This window comes from Grammomys surdaster, unplaced genomic scaffold, assembly GCF_004785775.1.
Source record: "Grammomys surdaster isolate TR1022 unplaced genomic scaffold, NIH_TR_1.0 125979, whole genome shotgun sequence".
Taxonomy (NCBI): Eukaryota; Metazoa; Chordata; class Mammalia; order Rodentia; family Muridae; genus Grammomys; species Grammomys surdaster.
The window spans coordinates 1,062,712-1,087,475 of NW_021620795.1; the positions used below are offsets into that span (position 1 = coordinate 1,062,712).

General features: G+C 51.5%; 1 protein-coding gene across 3 annotated transcripts in view; it reads left to right on the forward strand.

Moving 5' to 3' along the window:
* Zmiz1 (zinc finger MIZ-type containing 1) overlaps nucleotides 1–24,764 on the forward strand; it is a 202,025-nt gene that overhangs the window by 94,449 nt on the left and 82,812 nt on the right. For all 3 annotated transcript variants that reach the window (XM_028754124.1, XM_028754125.1, XM_028754126.1), the window contains exons 4-6: nucleotides 14,989–15,097; nucleotides 19,397–19,510; nucleotides 24,640–24,745. In XM_028754124.1, the coding sequence (XP_028609957.1) occupies nucleotides 15,038–15,097; nucleotides 19,397–19,510; nucleotides 24,640–24,745 (280 nt within the window). In that variant the 5' untranslated portion in view covers nucleotides 14,989–15,037. The remainder of the gene's footprint in view (nucleotides 1–14,988; nucleotides 15,098–19,396; nucleotides 19,511–24,639; nucleotides 24,746–24,764) is intronic.

A 24,764-nucleotide genomic window follows, 5' to 3' on the forward strand; every position in this document is an offset into this window, starting at 1 on the left:
AGAGAGAGAGAGAGAGAGAGAGAGAGAGAGAGAGAGAGAGAGAGAGAAGAAAGGGCATCAAATTAATCAAAGTGGCCTGCTACACAGCAGGCTAAGACAGAGCCAAGATTGGGTCACTCCTGCTACCCACTGGTACCCTAATGGTCAGCCTCATGCGGACTACTCAGCAATCCAAGATGGTGGGGAAGCCTATGCCTGACTAGTTTACCTCACCCAGATTGTGCTTGTCCTTCCATGCTCTGTGACCTAGTGTGAACTTAGAGAAGACAATGTAAGCCGTACTCAGCGTGAGCAGAAAAATCTCCCAGTGGTCTATCATGTACAAATTGGGGTAGGGTAGACATCTGTGGGGTGACCCAGCCCCTCTGAAGGATATAGGTAAAATATATATGTCAGTGATAGGGGCTAAGGGAACCCTAAGGGACTTGAGGACTTGAACTCGTGACTCAAGAAACATGCCGGAATGATTATGAGCACTGGATCTCTCGAGTCAGGCAGACCTCTGTTCTGGAACCCAAGTTATGTTAGAGGTTCTTGGAGTCTCCACCCTGGTCATGTTAGAAGAGCTGATGACCACACTTGGCCCCTTGGTGCTGGCTGACTGTAATGCTTGCTTGGGGAGGGGGGATGTCTTTGCTCTTCTGGCTGTTGGTACTTAAGGCCCTGTTCACCGGCTGAGCAGTCAGAGTTGGAGCAGGGCAGCCAGCATGCTTCAAGCATCCAGGAGGGACCCTTGGAGCTCTCCCAAACTATACCACTGGGGAGCCAACAGTGGTTCTGATGAACCACCACTTCCTGTGTGAGCTGGTCTTCTGCTGGCAGCCAGAGGGACCTCATGGAACCAACCCATGACTCCCTACAGGCCCAGGGGAGCAGGCAACTGGCGGGAACCAAGGCTAGGGGAAGACCTGCCTGTTCCTGGGAATTCATGATGTGTCTGCTTGTTGCAAGCATCCCCGATAAGGAAGATTTGTGGGTGAGATTTGCAGTTCTGTTTTCTCTGATGGTTATAAATCAGCGGCACACACATCTTCCATGCAGCATCCGCTGGAGGCTCACGGGCATGCACAAGAACACACACGAGTCCCAACCCTTTTTGATGTTCTCTGGAGCACAACAAAGACTTCTAAAGGGAGTAGAACACTGGAGGAAAAACCTAGAGCTCCTGGCTGCCACGTAGCCTAACAGGGTCCCAGAACCAAAGACACAAGACCAAGATGGGTAGGATTACTCGTGTGTAAACTTTCATTCAGTCTTGGCTCTGCAACTTACTAGCTATGTGCTCTTGGCTATATATGACTTTTAAAGCATCCTGCTTCAGTTTCCCCTGTTTCTGAAGCAGGGCTACCTATGGTATTGCATAGTTCAAAGATTAAAATAAAATACAATGCATAGGATATTTAAAACGTCCCAGAAAAACACAGTGGGAGTTTGAGAAGGCTTGGTTGTCATCATCAATGGGCTCTGTCTGAGCCCCCAGCCCTTCCACTACGAGCTGTTAACTACTCCAGTGGCTAGACTGTGACCATGAAAGATGCAATAGGAGGCCCTTTGGTCGTGGCCACAATTACTATGTTCTCTAAAGGTGGGCTCAGGGACTGGGGTGTTGCTTTGAAGCCTCCAGGTGGTTCTGCTCTGTGGCCTGTCTTCCTGGGGGAAGGACAGTGTGCAGAATGTTTAGAGAACAGGAAAAGGCTCATGGGAGGGGAGCCTAGGGAAAAGTCTAGGAACATCTGTCTCCCTTTCACCAGAGGAAGAAACCACTAGCCACATTGTCTCTCCTGTCCCATTTCTCCTCTCCTTTCCCGTGAGAATAGGCCTCGGAGAGGGTCAGGTGTGAGTCACGGCTGTGCCATGCACTTACTGGGTGGCCTTGGGCAGGTCATATAATCCCTCAACTCCCTCCAGTGAGGGATAATTGTGCCTGCCTTGCTGGGCAGCTGGAGAGCGTGTTAAATGAGATAATGCATGTCAAGCACTTAGCCCACTGCCCGGTGGTGGCCTCGGGATAAGTGCTCTGCAAATACCATCAGGGCCCCTCTCCTTCCTCCAGCACCTGATGCTCGGTTGGCATCTTCTCAGGCCAGACCTTGGGATATTCCTCTCTGGGAAAATGAGGTTTAAAACTGGGACATCTAGGAGCAACTGAATAGCCAAGCATGGATAGAGGGACAATCAGACCTGCTCTGCTTCCACGCAGGTCCTCTTTGTCACTGTGTCAGAGCTTGAGAGTACCATGCACAAAGCCCAGCCCCTAATGGCCCACTGCTTCCTCCCACTCCTGTACCTTTACTGCCTCCTGGGGTCCACAGGTGCTGTCAACATGGGCTTGCTGCCAAGCTGCTTCTCGCATTTTTACCTGCTCAGCCATAAAGTCTGGAAAGCTATGAATCTAGGGATGAGTAGCCGCTTGCACAAGCGCCGGGGTGGGGGAGAGATGGGGAGCTGCGGCTATTTTTTTTTTTTTTTTTTTTTTTTTGCAGAGCTGGCACTTTTACACCACTCTCTCCCAGCTCACTGCTGGGGCAAGCAGGACAGTGGAGCCTTGGCCTCAGATAATTGTCGGGAGCATCCCAGGCCAAGCCTGGTTTCCCTGTCAGAACTTTGGAGGCTGGACTTTTCTGTTGCCAGGGAAACCGGTATTCCCTGGAAAGGAAATCAACACCGGTGCTTTGGCTGTTAAGATGCATCCCCTCCCTGTGCTCCCCCCAAATGAGTTCCCTCCAAAACCGATTGCCCCTGAAAGCATCCAGGCAGCAGCAGCCCGCCTCCTCCCTGAGCTCCCGAGATGCTAGAAAATGAGATCTGCCCCGACCTTGCGTTTCCCACCTCTCTTTAAAACATTCCATTGTAGTGCAAGGACGTGTTTTGTTTTTTCTTATTTATCTTCCTCTCATGCCAGCTGGGGTTCGGAGTCTTTCTCTGCTCTTGTTGACTGGAGCCAGAAGGGAAAGGCCTTCCACCTCCATCTCCCCTTCAGCTGTCAGCAAAAATAAACAAGCAGCTTTATATTTGGAAAACAGAGGGGTCTTGGCCACCAGATTGCTATGTCCGGGGCAGGCCACAGCCTTGGTTGTACCCCCCCTCCTTCCACAACTGGAGTTTGAAATCTGACCCGAAGATTTGCAGAGCTGCAGGGAGAGGCGGGAGGCTGTCTCTACTCACATGGACTTTTTAAAGCCGTTGGAGAGTCACTATGATGCTCCAGCCAACGGCCAGCAGCACTGGGCCTGGTAAGAGCAAGTTATAAGAAAGAATAGCCAGAGACAATTCCAAAGCTGGAAAGCTGTGAGCAGGGGTTCCTCATCCTTAACTGCCCTGTACTATAGCTACCCAGGTCACCGTTGGACCTGGGCCTGCGAAGTCATCTTTTGTTATTGTTGTTGTTTTTCTAGACAGAGTTTCTGTGTAGTCTTGGCCATCCTGGAACTAGCCTTGTAGATCAGGCTGGCCTCAAACTCACAGAGATCCACCTGCCTCTGCCTCCGAGTGCTGGGATTAAAGGTGTGTGCCACCACACCTGGCTCTAAAGAGAATCTTGCTGCCTGACCCACTGTTCTCCTTGTGAACTGATAGGAGGGGACTAAACAAAGCCAGCAAAGAGAACCAGACAAGCTAGAGGGTTGTTAGAGACATTTTAGGGTTCATAGAAGAGGGTGAAGATGCTAAGAGCACTTCCCCAAACAGCCATCAGACCCTTTCCCCTTACAGCCTGGGTATCCCCACCCCAGCTTCTGCTGAGACTTCACGCTCCCTCCTTAGCCTGTGCCTGTGACCTGAGCTCCCAGGACCACTTTGTTTTGGTGATCTGAGAAGTTAATTTGTCACCTACAAGTGACTCCCTGCTCTATAAGTATTTTAAACAAATCCTTTCCTGTCCCTGAACTTCCGCTGCAAGCAAACATGCCCCAGCTGGGCTTTCCTCTGTCAGGAGCATACTCATAGACAGCATACGCTCCAGGAAGTGTGCCCATCAGTCAGGCAGCAAGGGCCCCAAGCTCCAGCCACATGAACCATGTGAGCCAGGCCCAGGTCTGCAGCAGGAGAGCCCGAGGAAGTGTCTGGGGGTCTCCAGGCCTTTACAACCTCATTCTAGGTTCTCGTGGAGCTTCCTGAAGCCCTGTCAGCTCTTGCTATTAGCACAAGGCTCTCAGAATGTAGAGTAAACTAATGAATTACAGCATGATTACACAGCACATAATTAACTTTGTAATTAATATGCAACTGCCACTTAAGCTAAAACACTGCTTATAGAGACGTACGGCAGTGGGAAATCACAGGTCAGAAATGGGTTTCGGGAGGTTTGGAAGGCTGAGTGGAAGCAGGGGATCATGCAAGGCCACAGGGCGTGTTAATTAAAGGAGAATGAGGAGTCAGAGCCCTGTTTTCATTCTGTACCTTCTCCTTTAACAAAGGCCCCAGAGCACTTGCCAGGTCTGTCAGCCAGGGTTAGCCAAACTGCACCAAAATTAGGGCAGGCCTTACCTTCCTGCCCCCACCCCCAAAGTCTTGGCCCTTAGGACCTGGCTGTATCCCTTCCTCCTCTAGAAAGCCTGTGGGATACCCTGCCTCTTCTGCATTTTAGGCTTCTAGAAGTCATGGGTTCCATGGTCATTTTATTCAGTCTTATCATTCTCTGGCCTATTCCAAAGCTTTAAATCTAAAGGATTCCTCAGAAGTCACCCCACCCATCCCCCTCCTCACACCAAGGCTTAGCACCTCAGTCACCTGCTAATATGGGGGTAGGCTGATCAGGAAGCCCCCAAACGTTCCCCCTATGCTGTAGGTTGCTACCAGACAGATACAGCCATTGTAGCTGTGGGATTAAGCCAGAGCCCTTGAAGTCAGTCAGACACACACACACACACACACACATATACATACCAGCTGTGTGTCCTTGGGAAGGTTGTACAACCTCTCTGGGCCTTGGTTACTATAAGGTACAAACTCTGAGACCCACTCCAGTGAACTGGAACGAGGTTAGGTAGTAAGTTGCGCCTGAAGGATCTTGTGGGAGTGAGCACTATGTGTAGAACTGGCTAGCTTTCTGCAGATAAGGGAATGGATCCTGAGATCTAAATGCATGTCCATAGTGCCACACATAGGCTGGTGTGCTTGGGACACCCCCGTCCTCTGAAACCAGGAATGATGCACCCTGTCCATGAGCTTTCTCTTCATTGTCCTGGCTTTGAGTGGTCCCTGGGACCATTGGATTTGTCTGAGAGACCTGGGTTCAGATTCTAGCTTAGTTTCCTGGTCTGAGACAGATTTAAGCTCCTTTATTCTTTGCTGCCTGAGCACTCCCATCAGTAGATGGCACCAGTCGACCTGCCTTTGGCCGTGTTGTTACAATTCATAGGAATGTCAAATGTGTGCCTGGGGAGTGGTGGCTAAGGTGCACCTGTTCTCATTAGTATTCATAGCTAGTGGAGGCTGCAGAGTGGCAACGGACTTGGGGAGAAAGCCCTTTCTCTCTGAGACACTGGATCTCATACACCTGGTTCCTGCCTTTGCCTGGGTGGGAGAAGGAGGGGGAGGGGGTAAGAGCCTCAGCAAATCTAATCTTCACCCTAGCCAACTTATGCGGCCTTTGCCTGTCCAAGAAGTGGCTGGGTCTCTGCTCCCAGCATAAGCCAGCCTTGCTGGGGAAGGGAGCTGGCTGGATTTCCAGAGGGGAGGTCACTCATGAAGCTTCTCGTGGTCTTAGATTCAAGACTCATTGTTCAGCTCTTCCCAGGGCTTCTCTTTCCAGAAATACTTTGGGGTCACATCTTCGCATGAAGCTAAGAGTCTCCTCTTGCCCCCACCCTGATGGCTCTGCCATCTCTGAGAACTGCCAGGTTCCCCTTGTCCCCTCCGGCTCTCTCCTTCCTCTATACCCCTCTAATGCCTCATAGGTCAGCATTTTCTCCAAGTGAGTTCTGGGGACACTCATGCTTATAGAATTTTAAAATGTGTTCAAGGAAAGGGGTGTCTGTCTTATGATCCAATATCTGTGGAAATGTCGAGCATTCAAAGTAATATGGGAACATGTAGAAGCCATCTCCCCAGGAGGGCAAGGCATAAAGCATTTTTCTCACCTGACCAGGACCTCAATTCTTCAGGATGACCTCAGGGGATTGTGTTCCAGTGGACTGCTCACAGCAACTGACTGCCCCTGCCCCTTCGCTAAACCCTCAATGGACCTTCTCTGGCCTCCTGTTCTTAATGCAGACACTGCCTGTCTGGAGAGGCTCCATGTGGGTACCCAGGCCCCCCTTGGAGAGCTCACAAGCTCCAAATCTCCTGCCCTATTTCTCATCCACACTGAAACTCTACAGACCAGGACTTTCCCACTCAGTGCCTCCACTTAGTCTTCCGGATGGTGGGTTTGGCCTGGCTCTGCTTTAGGCCCAGTTGCCCACATCCTCCAAGCCTCTGTGGAGGCTCTCTCAAGAGGGACTGGGGAGAGGGGCTGGAGAGATAGCTCAGTGGTTAAGCACACATACCGCTCTTCCAGAGGTCCTGAGTTTGATCCCCAGCACTTACAGCAGAAAGTTTACAACTGTCTGTACCCCCAGCTCCAGGGGGATATGATTCCTCTGACCTCCGTGGGAACCCACATTCATATGCTCAATCCCTCCCACCCCATCCCAGCCCACCCCACCCTACCCCAACACATACATATAAAATATTTGTAAAGAGTGATGCTGAGCAGTGGTGTTTCAGTCTCTCCTCCTTCCTCGGCAGCCTCAGTTTACAAGCTGAGCCTCTTTTTAAGACACTACTGCAAAGTTTAGTGGATAGGCTTAAAAACTAGGTTGTTAGTTTTTTTTTTTTTTTTCAGATTGGCAGTGTTAGCATTCAGGGCACATAAGTCTTCGTCTGCTCCCTCCACTGGTATTATCCAGAAGGGCCAGGGGCCCTGTACAGAGCTGACAGGTGGGACTGGATACAGATTTATGTTCAATAACTCACTGACAGAGTGAGCCCAGCAGCCTGGGTGGCTGCTGTCATCACTACCGCATGCTTGCAGAAGAGCTCAGGCCTCAGAGGCCAGCATACAAGGGCAGGATTTGAACCCAGTGCCCTTCTGCCCGTACCACTAAGCCACACTGCCTGTCTGAGACTTGGTGATGACAGGAAAGTGAGAACAGCCGAGTGCTCTGTGAACCACAGAGTGCATCTCCTGGGACTGTTCATCGCTGTCGCCAGGCAGGAAGTAAGGTCCCACTTATCCCCTTGAGGGCTTCTGACCTGAGACAGAAGTGGCTGGATCCTCATACCCCATGACTCCCTGAGATGCTAGACAATATTGTGGGGCTATACAGCCAGCTGGAGAGAAAAGAGACTTCTGCCCAGAACCCTGGGTTCACAGCTCTGCAAAGAAAGCATGGCTTTTTCACAGTGGCCACAGAGCATTTGATCCTGCCACCCTTTGGCATGGGCTCATAGCCCCACCTGAATGGCTGGCAGCTCCAGGCAGCCCACTGTCGCAGCTGTCTGTGGACTGACAGCAGCCTAGCCTAGACTGGCACCTGCAAGGGCCAATGTGGGGTCACGAGAGGCTTGGGGCAGCCGGGCATCCAGGTGCATGTGGGACCTACCCAGGCTTTCAAGGTTCTCCTCTGACCATACCCACCTCTCTCAGGCCTTTTTCCTCAGCTGGGAGTGTCAGACGGGCCTGACTGCTTCCCCAGATCTCTTCCAGGTCTGAGCCAAGAGAAATGTTGCTTGTTTTCTATCTGCCACTTTTAGCACAAATCTGTCTCCCTTCTGATACTTTTCCCTTAAAAATAAAATAGCTTTTGAGAATTTTTGACAAATCTGACCGGCAGGGACAGACAGGAGCTGCTTAGGGGCTAACAGTTCATACTTTCCCAGCATTCACCTCTGAAGGCTCACAATTGCTTGTAACACTAGCTCCAGGAGGAGCTCATCCCCTCTCCTGGCCTCCACTGGACAGCCACATCTCTACTTGGCTGACAGAAATTGCACACCCATGCCAAGCCTCAGTTTTCCCATCTGCAAAATGAAATAATAGAGTTGGATGCATATCTGTACTAGGAAGCTGCTTAGAATGTGGCTGCCTGATTGTGTGGTCCCTCCACCAGGGGGCTCCGGGGCTTGAAAAGAGCCTTGCTCACACTCTGGGTTTCAGGAAAGAACACCAAGTCAGGAATCCAGAAGTAGATGTGTGGTCTACCTGGTGGCCTCTTGCTGTCCACTCCTCTTTCAGAGCTGAGTCATTCAAGGCTGGGAAGATGGCTTAGTCAGTAACATGCCTGCCACACAAGGACCTGAGTTCAGATCCCTAGAACCTACCCGAATAAAAGCCATATACAGTAATTCAAACCTATCGGCCCAGCGTTGATGTGTGCAGCAGCAAGGGAGATAAGCAGGTCCCTAAAGCTCATCTGTCCCACAGCCTGGAAGAATCAAGTTTTAAGTTCAGCAAGAGATTGTGCCTTTAAAAAAGAAAAAAGGATGGAAGGAAACTAAAGAAAGGCACCACCCCCATGTCAGCCTTGGACCTCCACTCACATGCTCACACATATACACTAGCACCAACATGCACACACTACACACTACACACACAAAGATGACTCGGCTGAAAATCTTCATTTCCTGGGATAGCAAAGAGTGGGTGAGCCAATGGTTTGGTAGACATCTGTCAATGTCTCGACTAAGCAAGAAGAGTGCTGTGATTGATTAGCCATGTCTATCCAGGGTGCAGAACTTGGGGATGATTCTACTCTCAGTCTTGCTCTCAGCCCCACCATTCCTGGTCTGGGTGATCCCTTACAGACCAGAAGGAGGAGGGAAACCAGGAGACAGTCAAAACACCTTCTGTGCCCAAAGCTGAAGCTGTAGAAATATCTTTTTGAGTTCACGGCTTTCTAGAAGACTCCAGCTTCCCTGTCCCTCAGAGCTCTTGAGTGATTGCTGGCCTCCCTAACCCCTCCCCACTTCCTGGCATCTGAGACTTTGGAATAGCCACAGGAGCCTGAGGCAAAGCCAGGTCAGGGCGTGTGTGTGTGTGTGTGTGTGTGTGTGTGTGTGTGTGTGTGTGTCTGTGTCTGTGTGTCTGTGTGTGTGTGTCTGTCTGTCTGTCTGTGTGTGTGTGTCTGTGTGTGTGTGTGTGTGTGTGTGTGTGTGTGTGTGTGTGTGTGTTGTCCTGGGGACACTGTGGCCTGCACAATGTCAGTCATGTTAACAGCGCACAGCTGTGATGGTCACTTCCTTGCTCTGGGCAATGGGGGGTGGGAAGGAAGTGTCCAGCAGTTGACGATCTGCCATGCTCCTGTGTAGAATGACATGTGCACCAGAGGCCCTTGTGGTCAGAGCAGCGCAGAATCCCGGCACCACTTCTCAGCACTGGGGCCTTAAGCAAGTCACTAGGCCTCTCAGAGCCTTGGTTTCCTCTTGGTGGCTGGACCGTGATAACTGGAAATTAAGTCACAGCAGAGCTGACACCAAGTGAGATGACATAGAGAACTTAGTGCCTGCTCCCTGCAGGCTCAATGGGGGGACTAGTTCTGCCAGAGAAGGAGAGTCCCAAGGGCCATGACTGGATCACCTTTTCTTTGCAGATTGTGTGTAGGAGCTGGGGCATGGGGCATGCAGAATCAAGGACCTAGAATGTGCCCAAAGGGGACAGAAGGACAGAGGGCACTGCAAGGCTTCGAAGGCATCCTGTCCCCAAAGGACAAAGAGCCCAGATGTAGCTGCAGTCCTCAGCCTAGTGTGGGTAGGGACCATGGCGACCTTTCTCAGGGCCAGTGTGTGCCACTCCTCTAGACTAACGTTCAGTCCAGGGCACAATATCAGGCACAGCTAAGTGGGGCTGCCCTTTGGGAACCTGAAAGGCCGAGGCTATACTATTTTTCTTTGACCAACATCAGCAGTGGATACTCCTGTGGATAAGGTGGGTGCTTGGGAGATTTGGTCACTGAGAAAAGAAGTTCCATCTTTCCAGAAACCTCCAAAATGGAGCCAAAGCACCTTGGATTGCTGGCCAGATGTCCTGGGCCTTATGGAACCTAGTCACGGGGTGCTCGCTGCTTGGCTAGAGGAAGCAGGTGTGGGCCTTTCAGAAACCTCTCTCCTAAGTGTCTTCACTTGCTCATCCCCTCTGCCCAGCAGGGAAGGGAGGAGATTTCCTGTCCTCCCATATGAAGACACAGACTCAGGAGGTGAAAGGGCCTTCCCAAAGCCCACAACCAGGAAGGCCTGGCTCCCAGCCCACCACCCACTGGAACCCCACCCTACGCAGACCTCCTGCCTGCCCAGGGCCTGTCCTCATTGCTTGCTCTATAGAAGGACAGCTGGTCCCCAGAAGCTGCTGGAAGCTTCCTCACTTCTCTGGCTCTTGCCTGCCTGTCTTCCAGACTCCCCTGGAGTAGAGCACCGAAGAAAGTCACCTGCTTCACCTGCCCTTGCTGCCCAGGCATTTCTCTGAGCTTCCATGACCCTCTCCTTTAAGATGAGGAGGGTGGAGGTCTACATCAGAGCTTCCCTCACCTCATTCCTGGCCACCACATCCCACCCAGTTCTCAACAAGACTACATTTAAAGCGACCTTTGAGCTCACTTAGGTCAGCCATTGGATAAATAGTTTAACTCCATCATAAATAAGACCCGTGAACTCACCCTTGGTCATTTTCCTAGACCAAGACTTCATTATGAAAATGGAAAAGGTTTGCTGTAGACTACCTGAAGTCATCCTTTTCACCTATGGGACGTGGATCATTCCTTAAGGACACTGTCCTAAGTGGCCCATACCTCCCAGTCCTGAGATCCCCTAGTTATAGCTAAGGTTTCAGTCTTTGTACCTTAGCAATAGCCGTGTATCTACCGTGTCTGTCCATTGAGTGAGTACATTGGGGGTATGGGCTTCAAGATGCATAACTGTCAGCCATCCTGGCTGAAGGGGAGACAGGTGTCTGACAGTGACACTGAAGGGACTGGAGTAGAGTGAGTGAGTAGTGTCACTTGCTGACTACACTTCGCTGGACCTCTAGGGGTAGGCAGTCTGACCCGAGGGCAGGCCAAATCAAAGCTGTAGCAATGTGTTCAGAGCTCAGACTCAGAGGCAGTGAGCACTCGAGTGAGGGGCTTGGGATGTGGGTTAAGAGAAGTAGGAGGAGGGGGCCAGGCCAGGAGAGGACGTGGATGTGTTGACACATGCCCAAGCTCTATGACCTCTGTCCCCTAAAAATCTAAAGCTGCTTTAATTAGGTCTGGCTTACAGGTTCAGAGGTTCAGTCCATTATCATCAAGGTGGGAGCATGGCAACATCCAGGCAGGCATGGTGCAGGAGAAGCTGAGAGTTCTACATCTTTATCTGAAGGCTGCTAGCAGAAGATTGACTTCCAGGCACTAGGGTGAGGGTCTTAAAGCCCATGCCCACAGTGATTCACTTCCTCCAAAAGGGCCACACCTACTCCAACAAAGTCACACCTCCAAATAGTGCCAGTCCCTGGGCCAAGCATATTCAAACTACCACACTGGTGAAGGGTCAGGTTGAGGTGGTACCCTAGAGCCTAGATTCTATGTCTCTCTGTCTCTGTCTCTGTCTCTGTCTCTGTCTCTCTCTCTCTCTCTCTCTCTCTTTTCTTCCCAGAGCAAGGCTGTCCCCCTGGTCCTGTTTCGAAGCACAGGCTCTAGTCAGGCTGTGAGTAGAGCCTTCCAGCCCTGCTGCCACCCCCCCTCCCCATCCCCCACCTCGAGCTGCAGATGTGCACAGTGATTGAATCATTTCTGCACACCGTTGCTCGCACGGCTCCCCAGAGATGTGCTACTTGCCTGTGCAAGCTGTCAGGAGATGTGTGTGCTCGAGTGCATCTGGGCCAGCAGCCCATGTGTGCACGTACCAGCTATGGAGAGTGCAGAGGGGTACATAGGTGTGTGTGCAGTGCAAAACACCTCTACCTGGAGATGCTCAGGTTTACTAGCTAGGCCTGAGAAGTAAGAAAACACGGTGTTTGTAAGATGGTTGTGAGGTAGTCTTGCCACGCTGGGGTGCTCTGCCCACGGTATGGTAAAAATTCTCTGTCCCTGTGTCCAGGGAAGGACCCTGTATCTAAGACAACCAGATGGCTTCTTGCCTGTTTGAGGCTTCTGTCCACTCTTTTCTGCCACTGGCATAGTTGAAGAGGTTGGCTTTTTAGTCTCCCATCAGCTCTCTGCAGTTCGTCCTCCAAGAGGCTTTAAGTGCACAGGGCAAACTTAACCTAAGCATTGCCAGGAGATGACGATGTCAACAGAAGCTTCTCCCAGCGCGCCCACCCCTGGAAACTGGGAAGACTCAGCCTGACTACCATGTCATCACCTAAAAACTTCCATACATGTAATGAACTCTGGTCAGGCGTAGCTTCAAGAGAGGCAGTGCCCAGGGCGTTGGACCATCTGGCAGTGGGTTGGTAGAGTGATGGAAGCTGCTTTCACGGAGTTTTCCAGGCTGCAGGCTCCACAGCTTGGGAAGAGTCCTTGAATTTTAAAGTTGAATGCTCTGCTCCTACTGAAGTGGAGTTTCCAGGCAGCTGGAGCCCTCTGATGCTGGAGTTTGGCAGGCTGCCAGAGGATAACTAGCCCAGGCCTTCATTTTACAGATAGAGAAACTGAGGCCCAGCTTCTCACCCTGTTCACACAGTGGGAGAGTGGCAGAGCAGGCACCCATTGTAGACCTCCAGGCTAACTAGAAAGGCTTGCAAGAACAGAGATGGCAGGACTGCAGTCAAGGTCCCTGATTGAGCTCACACTTATTCAGAGGGCAGCAGATTGGAAGAAGCGACCAGGCACTGGTACCAGGCTCTTGGATAGTAGAGAGCCTGGACCTGCCTGGGTGCTAGAGCTGCTTTCACTGATGATTTTGTAAAGATTTCTAAAGGCACCTGGAGGCAAACAACGCTGAGTGGTGGTGCTTCCATGGCAGCAGGGCGACCTCTGCTGGCTGCCAACGGCTCACCACTTCCTGACAGCTATGCTGGGTCCTGTTCTGGGGTTCTGGGTGGCTTTGCAAAACACTGGCTTTGGACCAGTTGAATGGAACAAGGACTTCTTTTGGGACCCAGTCATGGCTTGAGATAGGAATATGCAGGAGACTGTGACCATCAGTCTGTGAGGGGCATGGAAAGAACAGCATGCTAATGGTTAGAAAGGCAGAGGTTTCTATCTTAGCCCAGCTAGTGGCCTCATTGCATTTCACTTCTCAAAGGCTTTAAAATTTGAGAAAAATCAGCTATGCCTCAGAACTGGGCTGCCAATAAAAATAGTGTGTACAGAAGCAGACTGTGTCCTCCATGCCCCCCCCCCTTTTGTTCCTGCCTGTTACTAACCTCTCCTCAGGCTCTGGACCCTTAACTTTCAAGTCCTTGCCCCTTGCAGTGTGGAATTCAGACCTGCCACCTAGGTTCATTTCTCTGTTATTGATCCCATTCTCCACCATTGGTATGGGCAGTTTCAAAGTGACACCTCAGCTAAGTATAATGGCTCGAGAAGCTCAAACGAGAGTTTCATAGATTCAAGGCCAGCCTGGGCTACATACAAAGTCCCTGTCTGGAAAAAAAAATTAAAACGAGTGTATTGCATACCACTGTACTTGTATGGGCCTCTTTCTTCAGCCAGATACTTTATAAATAGAAATATATGATAGCTATAATCCCAGCACTGAGGCAGGAGAATTCCTCATGAGTTTGAAACCAGTCTGAACTATAATGAGACTGTATTTTTGTGGGGACAGGGACCCCACTATTGTCCCTGTGGTCTATAATGTCTCCTGACAGCTATCTCTCTGATGTCCTATGAGTCTCACAAGTGTTGGAAGCCCAGCTGCGTCACCCTTTGATTCCATAAGACGGAGCCCAATCTGGACAGATATAGACCATGTCATCTTGGACAAAATCATGGGTTTTGGGTTCCCCAAAACAAAATCAAATGGACTGTCAGGTTGGGAACAACCATGCCCACTGGTGTCCTTTGGCTCTTTGAATCCACTGGATCTGTGGAGGTTAGCCTGATCTAGAGTGGTACTACTGTCTGTCTCTTGGCTATTTGCCTCCTGAAGTAAGACCTGGGGTCCCAACAGCACTCATAAGAGAAAAGCAGCCTTGAGGCCCAAAGGTTGTTGACCAGGGATGTGCAAGCTCCTCATACTTGCTAGAAGCTTCCGTGGGTGGGCAGAGCATCGAAGTTATCGGTATGTGCAAGCATGTGTCAAGACCTCTCTGGGTTCCTGGTCCTAAATGACATGGCCCTCCTAGAAGATCCTCCTTAGACGCAGAGCTTGGTGGAGCCACAGGGGACTCCCATCTCCTATCCATGTGGAAACTGAAGCTTTGAAGCCAGGGATGACTGCACAGGCCCCTCCTGGCTTTTAGAGCTCAGGACACCTCCGAGCTTTTAGAGTGATGGGAAGGAAGATGTTCCCCGGAGTGTCTACAGTGTCTGTGTCTGATCCTCAGGGTGCTGTGGTTTGTCTAGAGTGCCCCCTGCTGGCTAGTATGGCCATAGAGGTCTTTTCTTGGTTGGTTACAGTCTCTGAGCTGGAAATGGAACCCGGGTCCTCTGGAAGAGCAGTCAGCACTTTTAACTGCTGACCCATCTCTCCAGCCTCCTACAGCCAGATCTTATGGAGGTATTTTTTTTAATTGAGGTTCCTTCCTCTCGAATGACTTTAGCTTGAGTCAAGTTAACATAAAATTATCCAGGATGTCAATGAACATTGAAATGATAATGAAATGATGGACAAGGGGCTGGGTATCAGGGAGTATTAACGTTTGACAGGTACCAGGACCGTGAAAGGAGGGGCAAGACGAAGACTGGAGAAATAAATGCAAGCACAGCCCCCACTTTTACCTTCTTGCTGGAAATCTCTTAAGATAAAGCTGGGCACCCCAGGCCCCTCTAGGGCAGGACTGCTGATGTGGAAATGGGAGGGTAGCTGGGAAGCTGTGCAAGGTTGTCAGGTGTACCCCACTCAGTGACACCCTCTTTCCTCTCTCCTCAGGCTGGACCACGTTCATGGCTCTCGGGTAGGACCCAGCGAAACGGCCAGAATGAATTCTATGGACAGGCACATCCAGCAGACCAATGATCGTCTGCAGTGCATCAAGCAGGTGGGTGTGGCCAGCTGGCAGGGTGGGTGTGGCCAGGCAGGGAGTAGATCTGTGCTGCAGCAGGATGGTCCCTGGGTGCCAGCTAACACGAGACCCACACACATATGAATGCCAGCCGTGCCTCATTCTCACCCAGCGAGTGGTGCCACTTTGGGCCAGTGTCCTGCCTTCTCTGGGTTTTGCTTCCATGCCTTGAGTTACGGTGAGGGTACAGTGAGGTGACTAACACCATCGTCCACCTTGTACCAGCTCCCTCCCCAGACCTGTGATCTCTAGGCCCCTGCTCCAGCTGCTTGCTAACAGTAAACAGAAAAGGCCTGGTGTGATTGGCACACTTCTGTGATCCCAAGTGCTGGGTAGATGGAAGCAGGAAGATCAGGAGTTCGAGATAATCTTCAGCCACACAGCGAATTTGAGGCCAGTATGAGCTGCGTGAGGCCCTGTGTCAAAAAAGTTACAAGAAAGGGCAAGGTTTTTGAGAACCTTTACAGAAAAGGAAACTGAGCCGGGCGGTGGTGGCACACGCCTTTAATCCCAGCACTTGGGAGGCAGAGGCAGGCAGATTTCTGAGTTCAAGGTCAGCCTGGTCTACAGAGTGAGTTCCAGGACAGCCAGGGCTACACAGAGAAACCCTGTCAAGAAAAAACAAAACAAAAATAAAAAAATAAAAGAAAAGGAAACTGAGGCTTCAGTGGTACTAGGACAACTTCATCCTACAATGTCGGGTGGAGGGGGTTCCCCAGCTTGCCCACACTCAGAACCCCAGTGGCAGTTCATCTCCAGCACCCCTGTCATGGGTTGTTGGGAAACGGAACTTCTCACTAGACATCCCCCAGACATGACCAGGAATGATGCTTCAACCTTCCCCTAGAGATGACTAAGAATGATGCTCTCTCTACCTTTGGTCCAACCTCTAGCTGAGGACTGTGGAGTCTCAGGCACCACAACTTAATCAGAATAGAAAGGTGAATGTTTGCATGCATGGGTGATAAATGCGTCTGCATTTGGGTGGACCATGGCTGATGCAGGCTGTGGCTCCTCCCACCCTGGGCCTCACAACCTTGGACTCTTGGCACCTAACCCTACCAGCACAGCCTTCCCAGCCACACTCATGGCCCCCAGCAGTCCCTGGCATCAGACCCCCTAGCACCATATAGCCCTTCTCTGCAGCTCTCCTGGTTGGCTGCCCTCTTCTTTAGCCTCTAGGTGCTGGAAGAACCAAGGTTTCCTTTTTGCAAGGTGCGATTCTCGAGGGTCCTGGTCATCTTGGTGCCATAGAGAGAACCCTGCATTGCGAATCAGTTCATAGTGCCCAGCAATTTCCCCAGGCCTTAGGCAGCCTTTGGAGCACCAGCACAACTATGCCTGAGCTCAGGGGCTTCCTGGTCACCCAGTATCCTGCTCCCCTCTTGAGCTGAGGCATGAGGATCTCTAAGTCCACAGTGTGCTCGGTCCATCCAGGCTGGGGACATAGTATTTTGGATGGGTGCAGAGGAGGGTGGGTGAGTGGGTGGATAGACATATGGCTGGAGAGTTAGATGAGTAGGAATGGATAGATGATAGATGGGTAGATGGATGAATGGGTGACTGGCTGGATAAATTGGCTTCTAGATGAATGGACAGATGGATGAGTAGATGGATAAGGGAGAGATAAAGTGATGAATGCTTGAATGGGCAGATGGGCAGGTAGATATATGGATGGATTTGTTCTGGATGGATGGATAGACACATAGATGAAAGTGTCTATGATTCATCCATGTGTCTATCATCACAGAGCGACTGGTGGGCAGTTGGATTGATAAGGTGAATCCATCACCTCTTGGGGAGCCGGCCCTGGTTGGAGCATTAGTGTGCCCACTTCTTGCCCACACACTCAGCAATCATGGGTATAGCTCCAGTCCCCTGAGGGACTGTGGAGGGGGAAGGGCTTTCTGATGGGAAATGGGCCATTGGTGTCTAGTACTAGCCACAAGTTGGAACCTGTGACAATGATTCCAAATGTGCCCCTACTACAGGCCATTCATTCTAGCCCTCCCTAGGTTCTTTCCCCTCCCTAGGCCAGTGGGGTCCCTTGTAAAGTGGCCAGGTGGCTGGCCTTGGTAGAGGAGCTATCATTAGGATAATCAGATACCCATCCATCACTCCTTTCAGACCTTATCCTCTGCCAGTCTAGAGGCCAGGCGTGCCTAGGAAGTTGTTTCTATCTTCTAGACTCTAGAGTCTAGAGGTTCATAAGAGAAGCTAGGCCCCTGCCTGGGAAGCACCAGTTGCCAGTAGCACCATGTGTCCCTGCTCTGTAACAGGCTTCTCCCACACTTGGCCACAGTCCTACATGCTCCCATCACTCCCCCAACCCCATTCCCATTTCACAGACGAGAGCTCTGAGGTTCAGTAATGTCCTCAGGGCTGCGTGACTCTGTAGCTGAGCTGCGGTTTGGGCCAGGTGCGCACTTTGTGTGTCATCAAAACACAGTCTCTGTGTGCTTAAGGTATAATGAGCAAGGAGTGCAGAGAAAAGGGCCTCAGCTGAGGCCACGGGGATCCAGGCAACAGCATTAAGAGGATGCTACTGTTTACCTCCTCTGTGAGATGCATCCCATAATGAGCCAGCTGTGAATGGGGAGACGGCTGGCAAGATGCAGACAGCTTTTGCTCAAATAGGGTCGGAACAAGAGCAGGCTTGGGGATCAGCCTCAGAGGCCACTCAGGAGCTCAGATCTCCAAAGAACATTGCTATGGCCACTGAGAGTAGCGTGCAGAGCTTGCTGACGCTGCTGATTGGTTGTGGCACCACATAAATAAATGAAACACCTGGTTGTCAGGGGGAGTGCAAGCCAGAAGGAGCTGCCGAGTTACAACAGTGCAACGCTCCATCAGAGCCTCAGTGCTCCCTGGGGCCTCTGAAAGGCAGATTTAGAAGTGAACACCAGAAGCAGAAGCAAAGCCAGGCAGCCACCCTTCCAAAGGGCGTGGCTGTGTATGCAGCCATCCCTGCTGTCTTGGTGCTCTTATAAGGAGCTACAGCTTTAGGGAGGCAAACCTGAGAGCCTTGTACCACTGGGCTCCTACAGGGGAGGTGGGGACCTCAGGGAGGCTGAGATCTAACCCTAATCCTGAGCCAAGTGCAGCCGCATGTGGAACCACACTGCCCGCCAGGAGTTCTGCCTGGACCACGTAAGCCCAGCCTGGTCTTGTTTAATTGTCATCCAACCCCCACAACACAGGCTGTCACTGCTCACTTGCCCTTCTTCTCCTGCTATTTCTCCCTCTCCGTGAGGAGGGGTGTTCTTATGGAGCTCACGTTCTTCTCACTGTAAGCATTTCCTTGCATGAACCATACTCTGATAAGCACAAGGAACCAAAATTCCCATGACCACACCCCCATTCTGGGATGCCAGCTCCAAGGCCCACTCTGCCCTGACTGTGAATTAACTCATGCCACAGGTGAGTTACAGGGCCCATCTAGGCCAGTGAGATCCTGCTGTGCTACCAATACCAAGGGGCCTGGAGCTGCTAGCATCCTGTGTGTATGCGTCTTGTTTCTACATGATACCCTCTGAGGTCATACCTACCATTAGGCCAAATCATAGCTGTGACTCTAACTTGCCCCATGGCCCTGGTCTTCTATCTCCTGGTCCCAGTGGCAAATGACAAGGACCCAGGAAACCAAGGGTCAGTGTTAAGGATGAAGTGAGATCTTTTCAATTTCTGCATGCTGGCAGCCTGGGGCCTGAAGTAACTCTGAAAGCCCTGGGATTCTGACTTCCTATGTGTGAGGCAGGAGGAAGAGGCTCCAAAAGGGCCCCGATCATCTAGGCCCAAGGAGCCACGTACACCATACTGTAGACAGCACGATGATCCAGATACTGTATACCAAGTCCCCCTTCCTGTTTGCAGGTGTTCTTCTCCCCCGACACACACAGGGAAGACCTGAGCTGGAGTACAGAGAGTGAGAAATGGGTGGGTTGTTAGGAAGGCACCTCCAGAGCCTGCTGGTTTCAAGTATAGAGACTGGGTACCACCTTCCAAAACCTCTCTGGAACCCTTCCCCAGCCACCTGCATCCACTTGGATGTCTGATGGCTCTGGCCTTTACTATCCCTGATTCTCACCTTTGAAGTGGGTTGATGGCCTCATCCTACTGCCGTGGGCCTGGCTTTGCGTAGAGGGTGTTTGAGAAACCTGGAGAACCTGGCCTGTCCTCTGTCCCTTTCTGTGTGTCTCCTTTCTGGCTAGTCCTGAGGTCCTCCGTTCCCTGGGCTCCTCTTGCAGCCTCAAGCCTTTCTCCTTTTCTCCACAGCACTTACAGAACCCCGCCAACTTCCACAATGCTGCTACGGAGCTGCTGGATTGGTGTGGAGACCCTCGAGCCTTCCAGCGGCCCTTTGAGCAGAGCCTCATGGGCTGCCTGACGGTGAGTCTTCCCCTCCCCTGCATAGCACACTGGGAAGTAAGGGCGTGGGACCAGAAGTCCTGTCCATAAAGCTTTCTGTGGGCCCCAAAGGCTGGGGAACAGCTGCCCATGCTGCAAGCTGGCCCTGCAGGTGCACACACCCACACTGCTGGGTCTGATATGGAAACAGTATTCATGGTATGTGTGGCTTCCTCACACTTGATGAGAAACACACTGTGCAGACCAGTGCTCCCTCAGAGGCACACTGTGCAGACCAGTGCTCCCTCAGAGGCACACTGTGCGGACCAGTGTTCCCTCAGAGGCACACTGTGCGGACCAGTGCTCCCTCAGAGGCAGGGGAGCTCGAAGGACTCTGCCTTACCTTTCCATAGCCGTTTATTCCTCTATCTGCCGAACATTTCTTGAACATCGCTCTGGTCATCTATCTATCAACTCAAGAGCATGTATAGAGCCCCTATTACATTCATCTATCTGGACAAATAGTCCTTGATTGATCCCTCATTTGTCATATATGATTCCCCTCTGCCAAGTAGTGAATATCCCAAGATAAATAAAACTTTCTTAAGCTTGATTTCTTAGTAAGGGGCAGCAATATGGACAAATGACTGAGAAAGCAGGTGACAAGAGCAGGTCTTTGCCAGCTGGGAGGCGGGGCTAGTCATGCAAACCCACACATACATATGGCACAGCTTACCAGGCTGCTGACCACAGCTGGAGTATCCCTGGGCCACGAATCAGTATGTGCAAAGGCCCTTGGTGTCCAGAGAACTGGGTAGGGTTCTAGGATCCAGACTAGGCAAGATTTTGAACCTGCCCAAACTTGAAACTAAAAATAACCACCTGGGAGTCTTCTGTAACTTTTAAGTGTCCCCCAGCCACATGGCCTGCATTAGGACAGTCCCTCAGCAGGCCTGGAGTGGGCTGGGAAGGGAGCGTGGATCACACTGTGTGGAGCCTGCATTTTCTAAGTGTGTAATGGAGGCTGGAGATGCATGGCCAGACAGGCATGGTGTCTCCTAAAGAGCTCCAGACAGAAGGGAGACAGAACCCAGCTTAGCTCTGGCTTAGAAGAAGAGACACGGTGACCACATTAGGCTATCTTGTTCTAAGAAAAGCTGAGATGTCTGGGGCAGACCCATGCCGCATCCCAGAATCCACTTGTCCTCAAACTTCCCATTTTACAGAGGAAGACACTAAGACTCAGAAGTGACTGTCATGCCACCCAGTCTTAAAAGCATCTCAGTCTCTAGCTGAGGCCCACCTGAACCTGCAGGGGGTGTTCCAGTCCATCTAAAACATGGTGGAGAGCGTCCCAGGGCTCGTCTATCAGAAGCTGGCCCCATCTGCCTCACTGAAGCCACCTGCGTGGCCCTGTCTTCCTTATCCTTCAGCCCCCCCAAGCTCCCCTCTCCAACTGCCTAATCCTCTTTGCAGGATCTGGGTCCAGCCTAAGCCCCATAGAGAGGGCCAGATGTTGCCCAGGCCGCAGTTCCCACCCCCGTTTCCTGTAACTGTAGTGGTAAGAGAGCCTAGGGACCATGCACAGTATGTTGCTAAACAGACTAATATGCTACCCCAGCATACTGCCCCAAGCTTGGCCCTGCCTAGATCATGGGCCCAAGAGAGACATTGGCTCTGGCCAGCCTGGATGAACCAGTGGCTGGTCCTGCCTTGCTTGTCGTTTATTTAGTCATTCAGTAGACATTTTTACCAAGTCCCTGCTGCAGGCCACCACAGTAGCTGTGAAACACAGCAGGAACTCAGAAGGTCTTGTTCCCAGGGAAGAACCCAAAGGCTAGGAGAACAGAGCCTAGGTGTCAGCTGGAAAGGACAGGTTCTGGTGACAAAGAAGCAGGAGACTGAGAGCTGTGCTCAAGTTACCCCGGCCCTCCAGCCTGCCTCCCAACCAAAGGAGCCATTGAAAGCCCCTCCACCACCCCCACAAACATGGCCCCCGCTACACAGGCCTGTGAGTTCAGGAGAGCCTGCTGCAGGAGGGAGCTTGAGAAGGGAAGGTCACAGAAGTTGACCTTGGAGTCCAGTCTGTTTTTCAGGGCTCCATCTTCATGGTATCTAAAGAAGAGCCTTCCGGGTGGGCAGGGAAGGAAGTTATCATCTTCACCCCAGTGCTTCCTGCAAGAAGAGACCAACGCAGGACAGGGAGGCTAAGCCCTCCCCACACACACACACACACTAGGCTGCAGGCTTGGGTCCCTCCCTAGCCTGGGGTAGCTAAGCCTGCAGGTTGACACAGTTTCCTCAGTGACCTCTGGTAGCTAGTCCCAAATTCCTCCAGATCGGCTTACTTTGAGGATAAAAATTAAAAACCACTCAGCTGCAGAGACCAAATGGACATGGAGGGTTTGTTGTTGTTTGGGTTTTGATTTTTAGGTTTTTTTTGTTTTGGCTTGTTTTGTGTTTATTTGTTTATTTGTTTGTTTTGCTACCAACTCCTAAGCTGCCCAGAGTCAATTCAAATGTGAGTCTCTGGGCTGTGGGCCACCTAAGTCAACCCCTGGAGGCCTGTCTGGACTCACTCCAATCCACCAGTCATAAGAACATTTGTACCCATTTCACAGGTGAAGGAACTGAGGCCCAGGGAGTAGGTAGTCTCTTTAGCAAAGTGAGATGACCATGAAGGGCACACACACACCCCAGATTCATACCTAACTTCAGAGATGCAGCTGCCACAGCAGGACCCTGTGATCCTGTAGGCAAGTCTTGTCTCTGGGACAATGTTTTCACCCTTTGAAGTATTGAAACTAAACACCCTGCCAGGTGCCACTCTCAAGGTCTAGGCACCTGGCAGCCAGACCCAGCAGGACAGCCTTAGATGAACTGGTTTCTAGCATGCATCTAGTCTAGGCCAACTACTGGGCTGGCTCTCACGAAGACACAACAGGCCTCTCTTGAGATACAATCTGCCCAGCCTACCAATGTTCCTTACCGATGGCCAAATGGACCCCACCATTTGGGGTGAGGCCTTCTCAGGGCTCAGCCAGGGGCTGAGCGGCACGTGAGGCTTTTAGTGTCACAGGCTCTGGCTTGCTGGCTCTGTGTGTCATCTCTTTGCCGCATGATCTCGAGCAAAACCCTTTTCTGTCAGCAACAAAAGACAACTTGAGCCCAAAGCGGGCCAGGCCTGGCCACAGCAGACCCTGTTTCACTGGCGTGAAGTCCTTTCGCCCTTCTCATGACCCCAGGCCTCCCTTGCTCAACTCGGCTAGATTTGGTTTTCTAAACCAGAGCAACAAGACTGGCCAGTAACAGACCAGGCAGGAAACCTTTGCCTTGCTTCCCTGACCCAAGGCCTCCAGGTGGAGAGCTGTGGCTTTAACCCTTTGTTGGTCAGACTACCTGGACCACACACACATACTGCACCTTTGTCCCCTGGGAACCAAGTTCTCAGGATACTACTATTGACAAGTGTTCCCCAGCATAAACCTTAGCATTGCACCAGTCCAAACACAGTGACTCCATGGCTGAGCTCCATGATGCCTGCTAGGCTATTGTGCCAGAAACAGAAGACACCACAGGCAACATCTAAGCTACAGCGCAGAAAGTTCAGAACCTTCCCCACTCCCCAGAGTCCCTGGCTACAAACTTGAAAACCTCCACAGACCAGACCTTATTAAGGATCCAGGCTGAGGCAGACGGTGAGGAAGCTCCACTCTACATGGCTGGAGACTCAGGGAAAAAACATAGAGCCAGGGGGCCTGTGGGAAAGAGGCCGGAGAGCATGGAAGGATTCTCTTTGCATCAGAAACTGAACAAACATCCCAAAGTGAAGTTAGCTGCTTGCTCCCATCCTAGCTGGCTTTGGGCCTACAGAGGTTTTCCAGGACAGAGGGTCCAGAGCTCTGATCTGGCAGGTACTGGGAAAAGACACTCTGCTGTCTCCTCCCTGATCCTGTTACACTCCATCTGACCTTCTGTGTCCCCTTAGTTTAAAAGAGGAGATGGAGCCAAGCATGGTGGTACGTTTGCAGTCTCAGCACTTGGGAGGATCACAGGTTGGAAGCCAGACTGGGCTACACAGTGATACCTTTCCAAAGAAAGAGAGAATGGGATAGAGGGGAGGAGAGAAAAAGGAAAGCTGGCCCCACAGGCTTGGTTAAAAGGATCCTCCCTTTCAGCCATAGAGCTGTTGTGGTGAGCCCTCCCCCACCCCAAGTGGGATGCTATTGTGATTACCCTGGATGCCAGGCTAAACCCACTGCAGCCTGAGGCCCTTCAACAGCATCCAAGTACAGCAGACTCCAATGACTTGAGGACTCAGCCTCCCTCCCTCAGCAGCTGGAAGCTACTTCTTTCCACTAAGCCATGGCCTCCCTAGCTGCTCTCCTGTGAGTGCATTTTCCAGGCTCCTCCCTCCTTAACAAGGAACCATTGTCTTACCTTGTTAATGAGATGGGAGTGCAGACCTGGAAGCAATAGTCACCCCGGGATTGGTCTTCTTGGGACAGAGTCAGATGCAGAAGCCTCCAGAGGCTCTCTTTGGTCCTTGGGGCACCCCAGCTCCACACAGTACTCCAACGAGACACCCATCTCTCCAGAAGGGTGAGATTTAGGGACTACTCTAAGGGCTTAGTGCTGAGTAAGACCCTAGAATACAGGATTCTGTGTTTCTAGGCTGAGGTGTGATGATCAACAGAACCAAGTGTCCATCTGGTCCTGGAGCCCTTGACACACTGTAGGCAAGTCTGCCTGTTAACTATTGGAAGAACATCCCAAGTCTCTGCTTCTCGGGGTATGGCTGTTGATGCAGGATAGTAGGAGATGTAGGACATCTCCAGGAGACACCCCCAATGTACCTGGGAGCAGCAGAGGTAGTGAGTCCCTGCAGAGGTAGGAACAGAAGCCCAGACACTGTGGGGGAAGGCTGAGGAAAGAGAAGCATCCTGAGGCTAGGACTTGGGAGGTAAAGTGAGCAGCTCTGGGGTGATGCAGAGCACTAAAAGCCACTAAAAGAGACCTACTAGAGTCTTAACTCCATCTGGCTTTTGACCCCTGCCATATCCTGGTGCCTTCACCTGCCTCATTATTATTGTGGGTATGTGTACCTACTCAGGCTCAGAGCTCTAAGGGAATGGAAACTCACCCCGGATTTCCTCCTTTCCTGCTGCCAGGTTGTTAGCCGTGTGGCTGCCCAACAAGGGTTTGACCTGGACCTGGGCTACAGACTCTTGGCTGTGTGTGCTGCAAATCGAGACAAGTTCACCCCCAAGTCTGCTGGTAAGTTCCTACCTGTCTG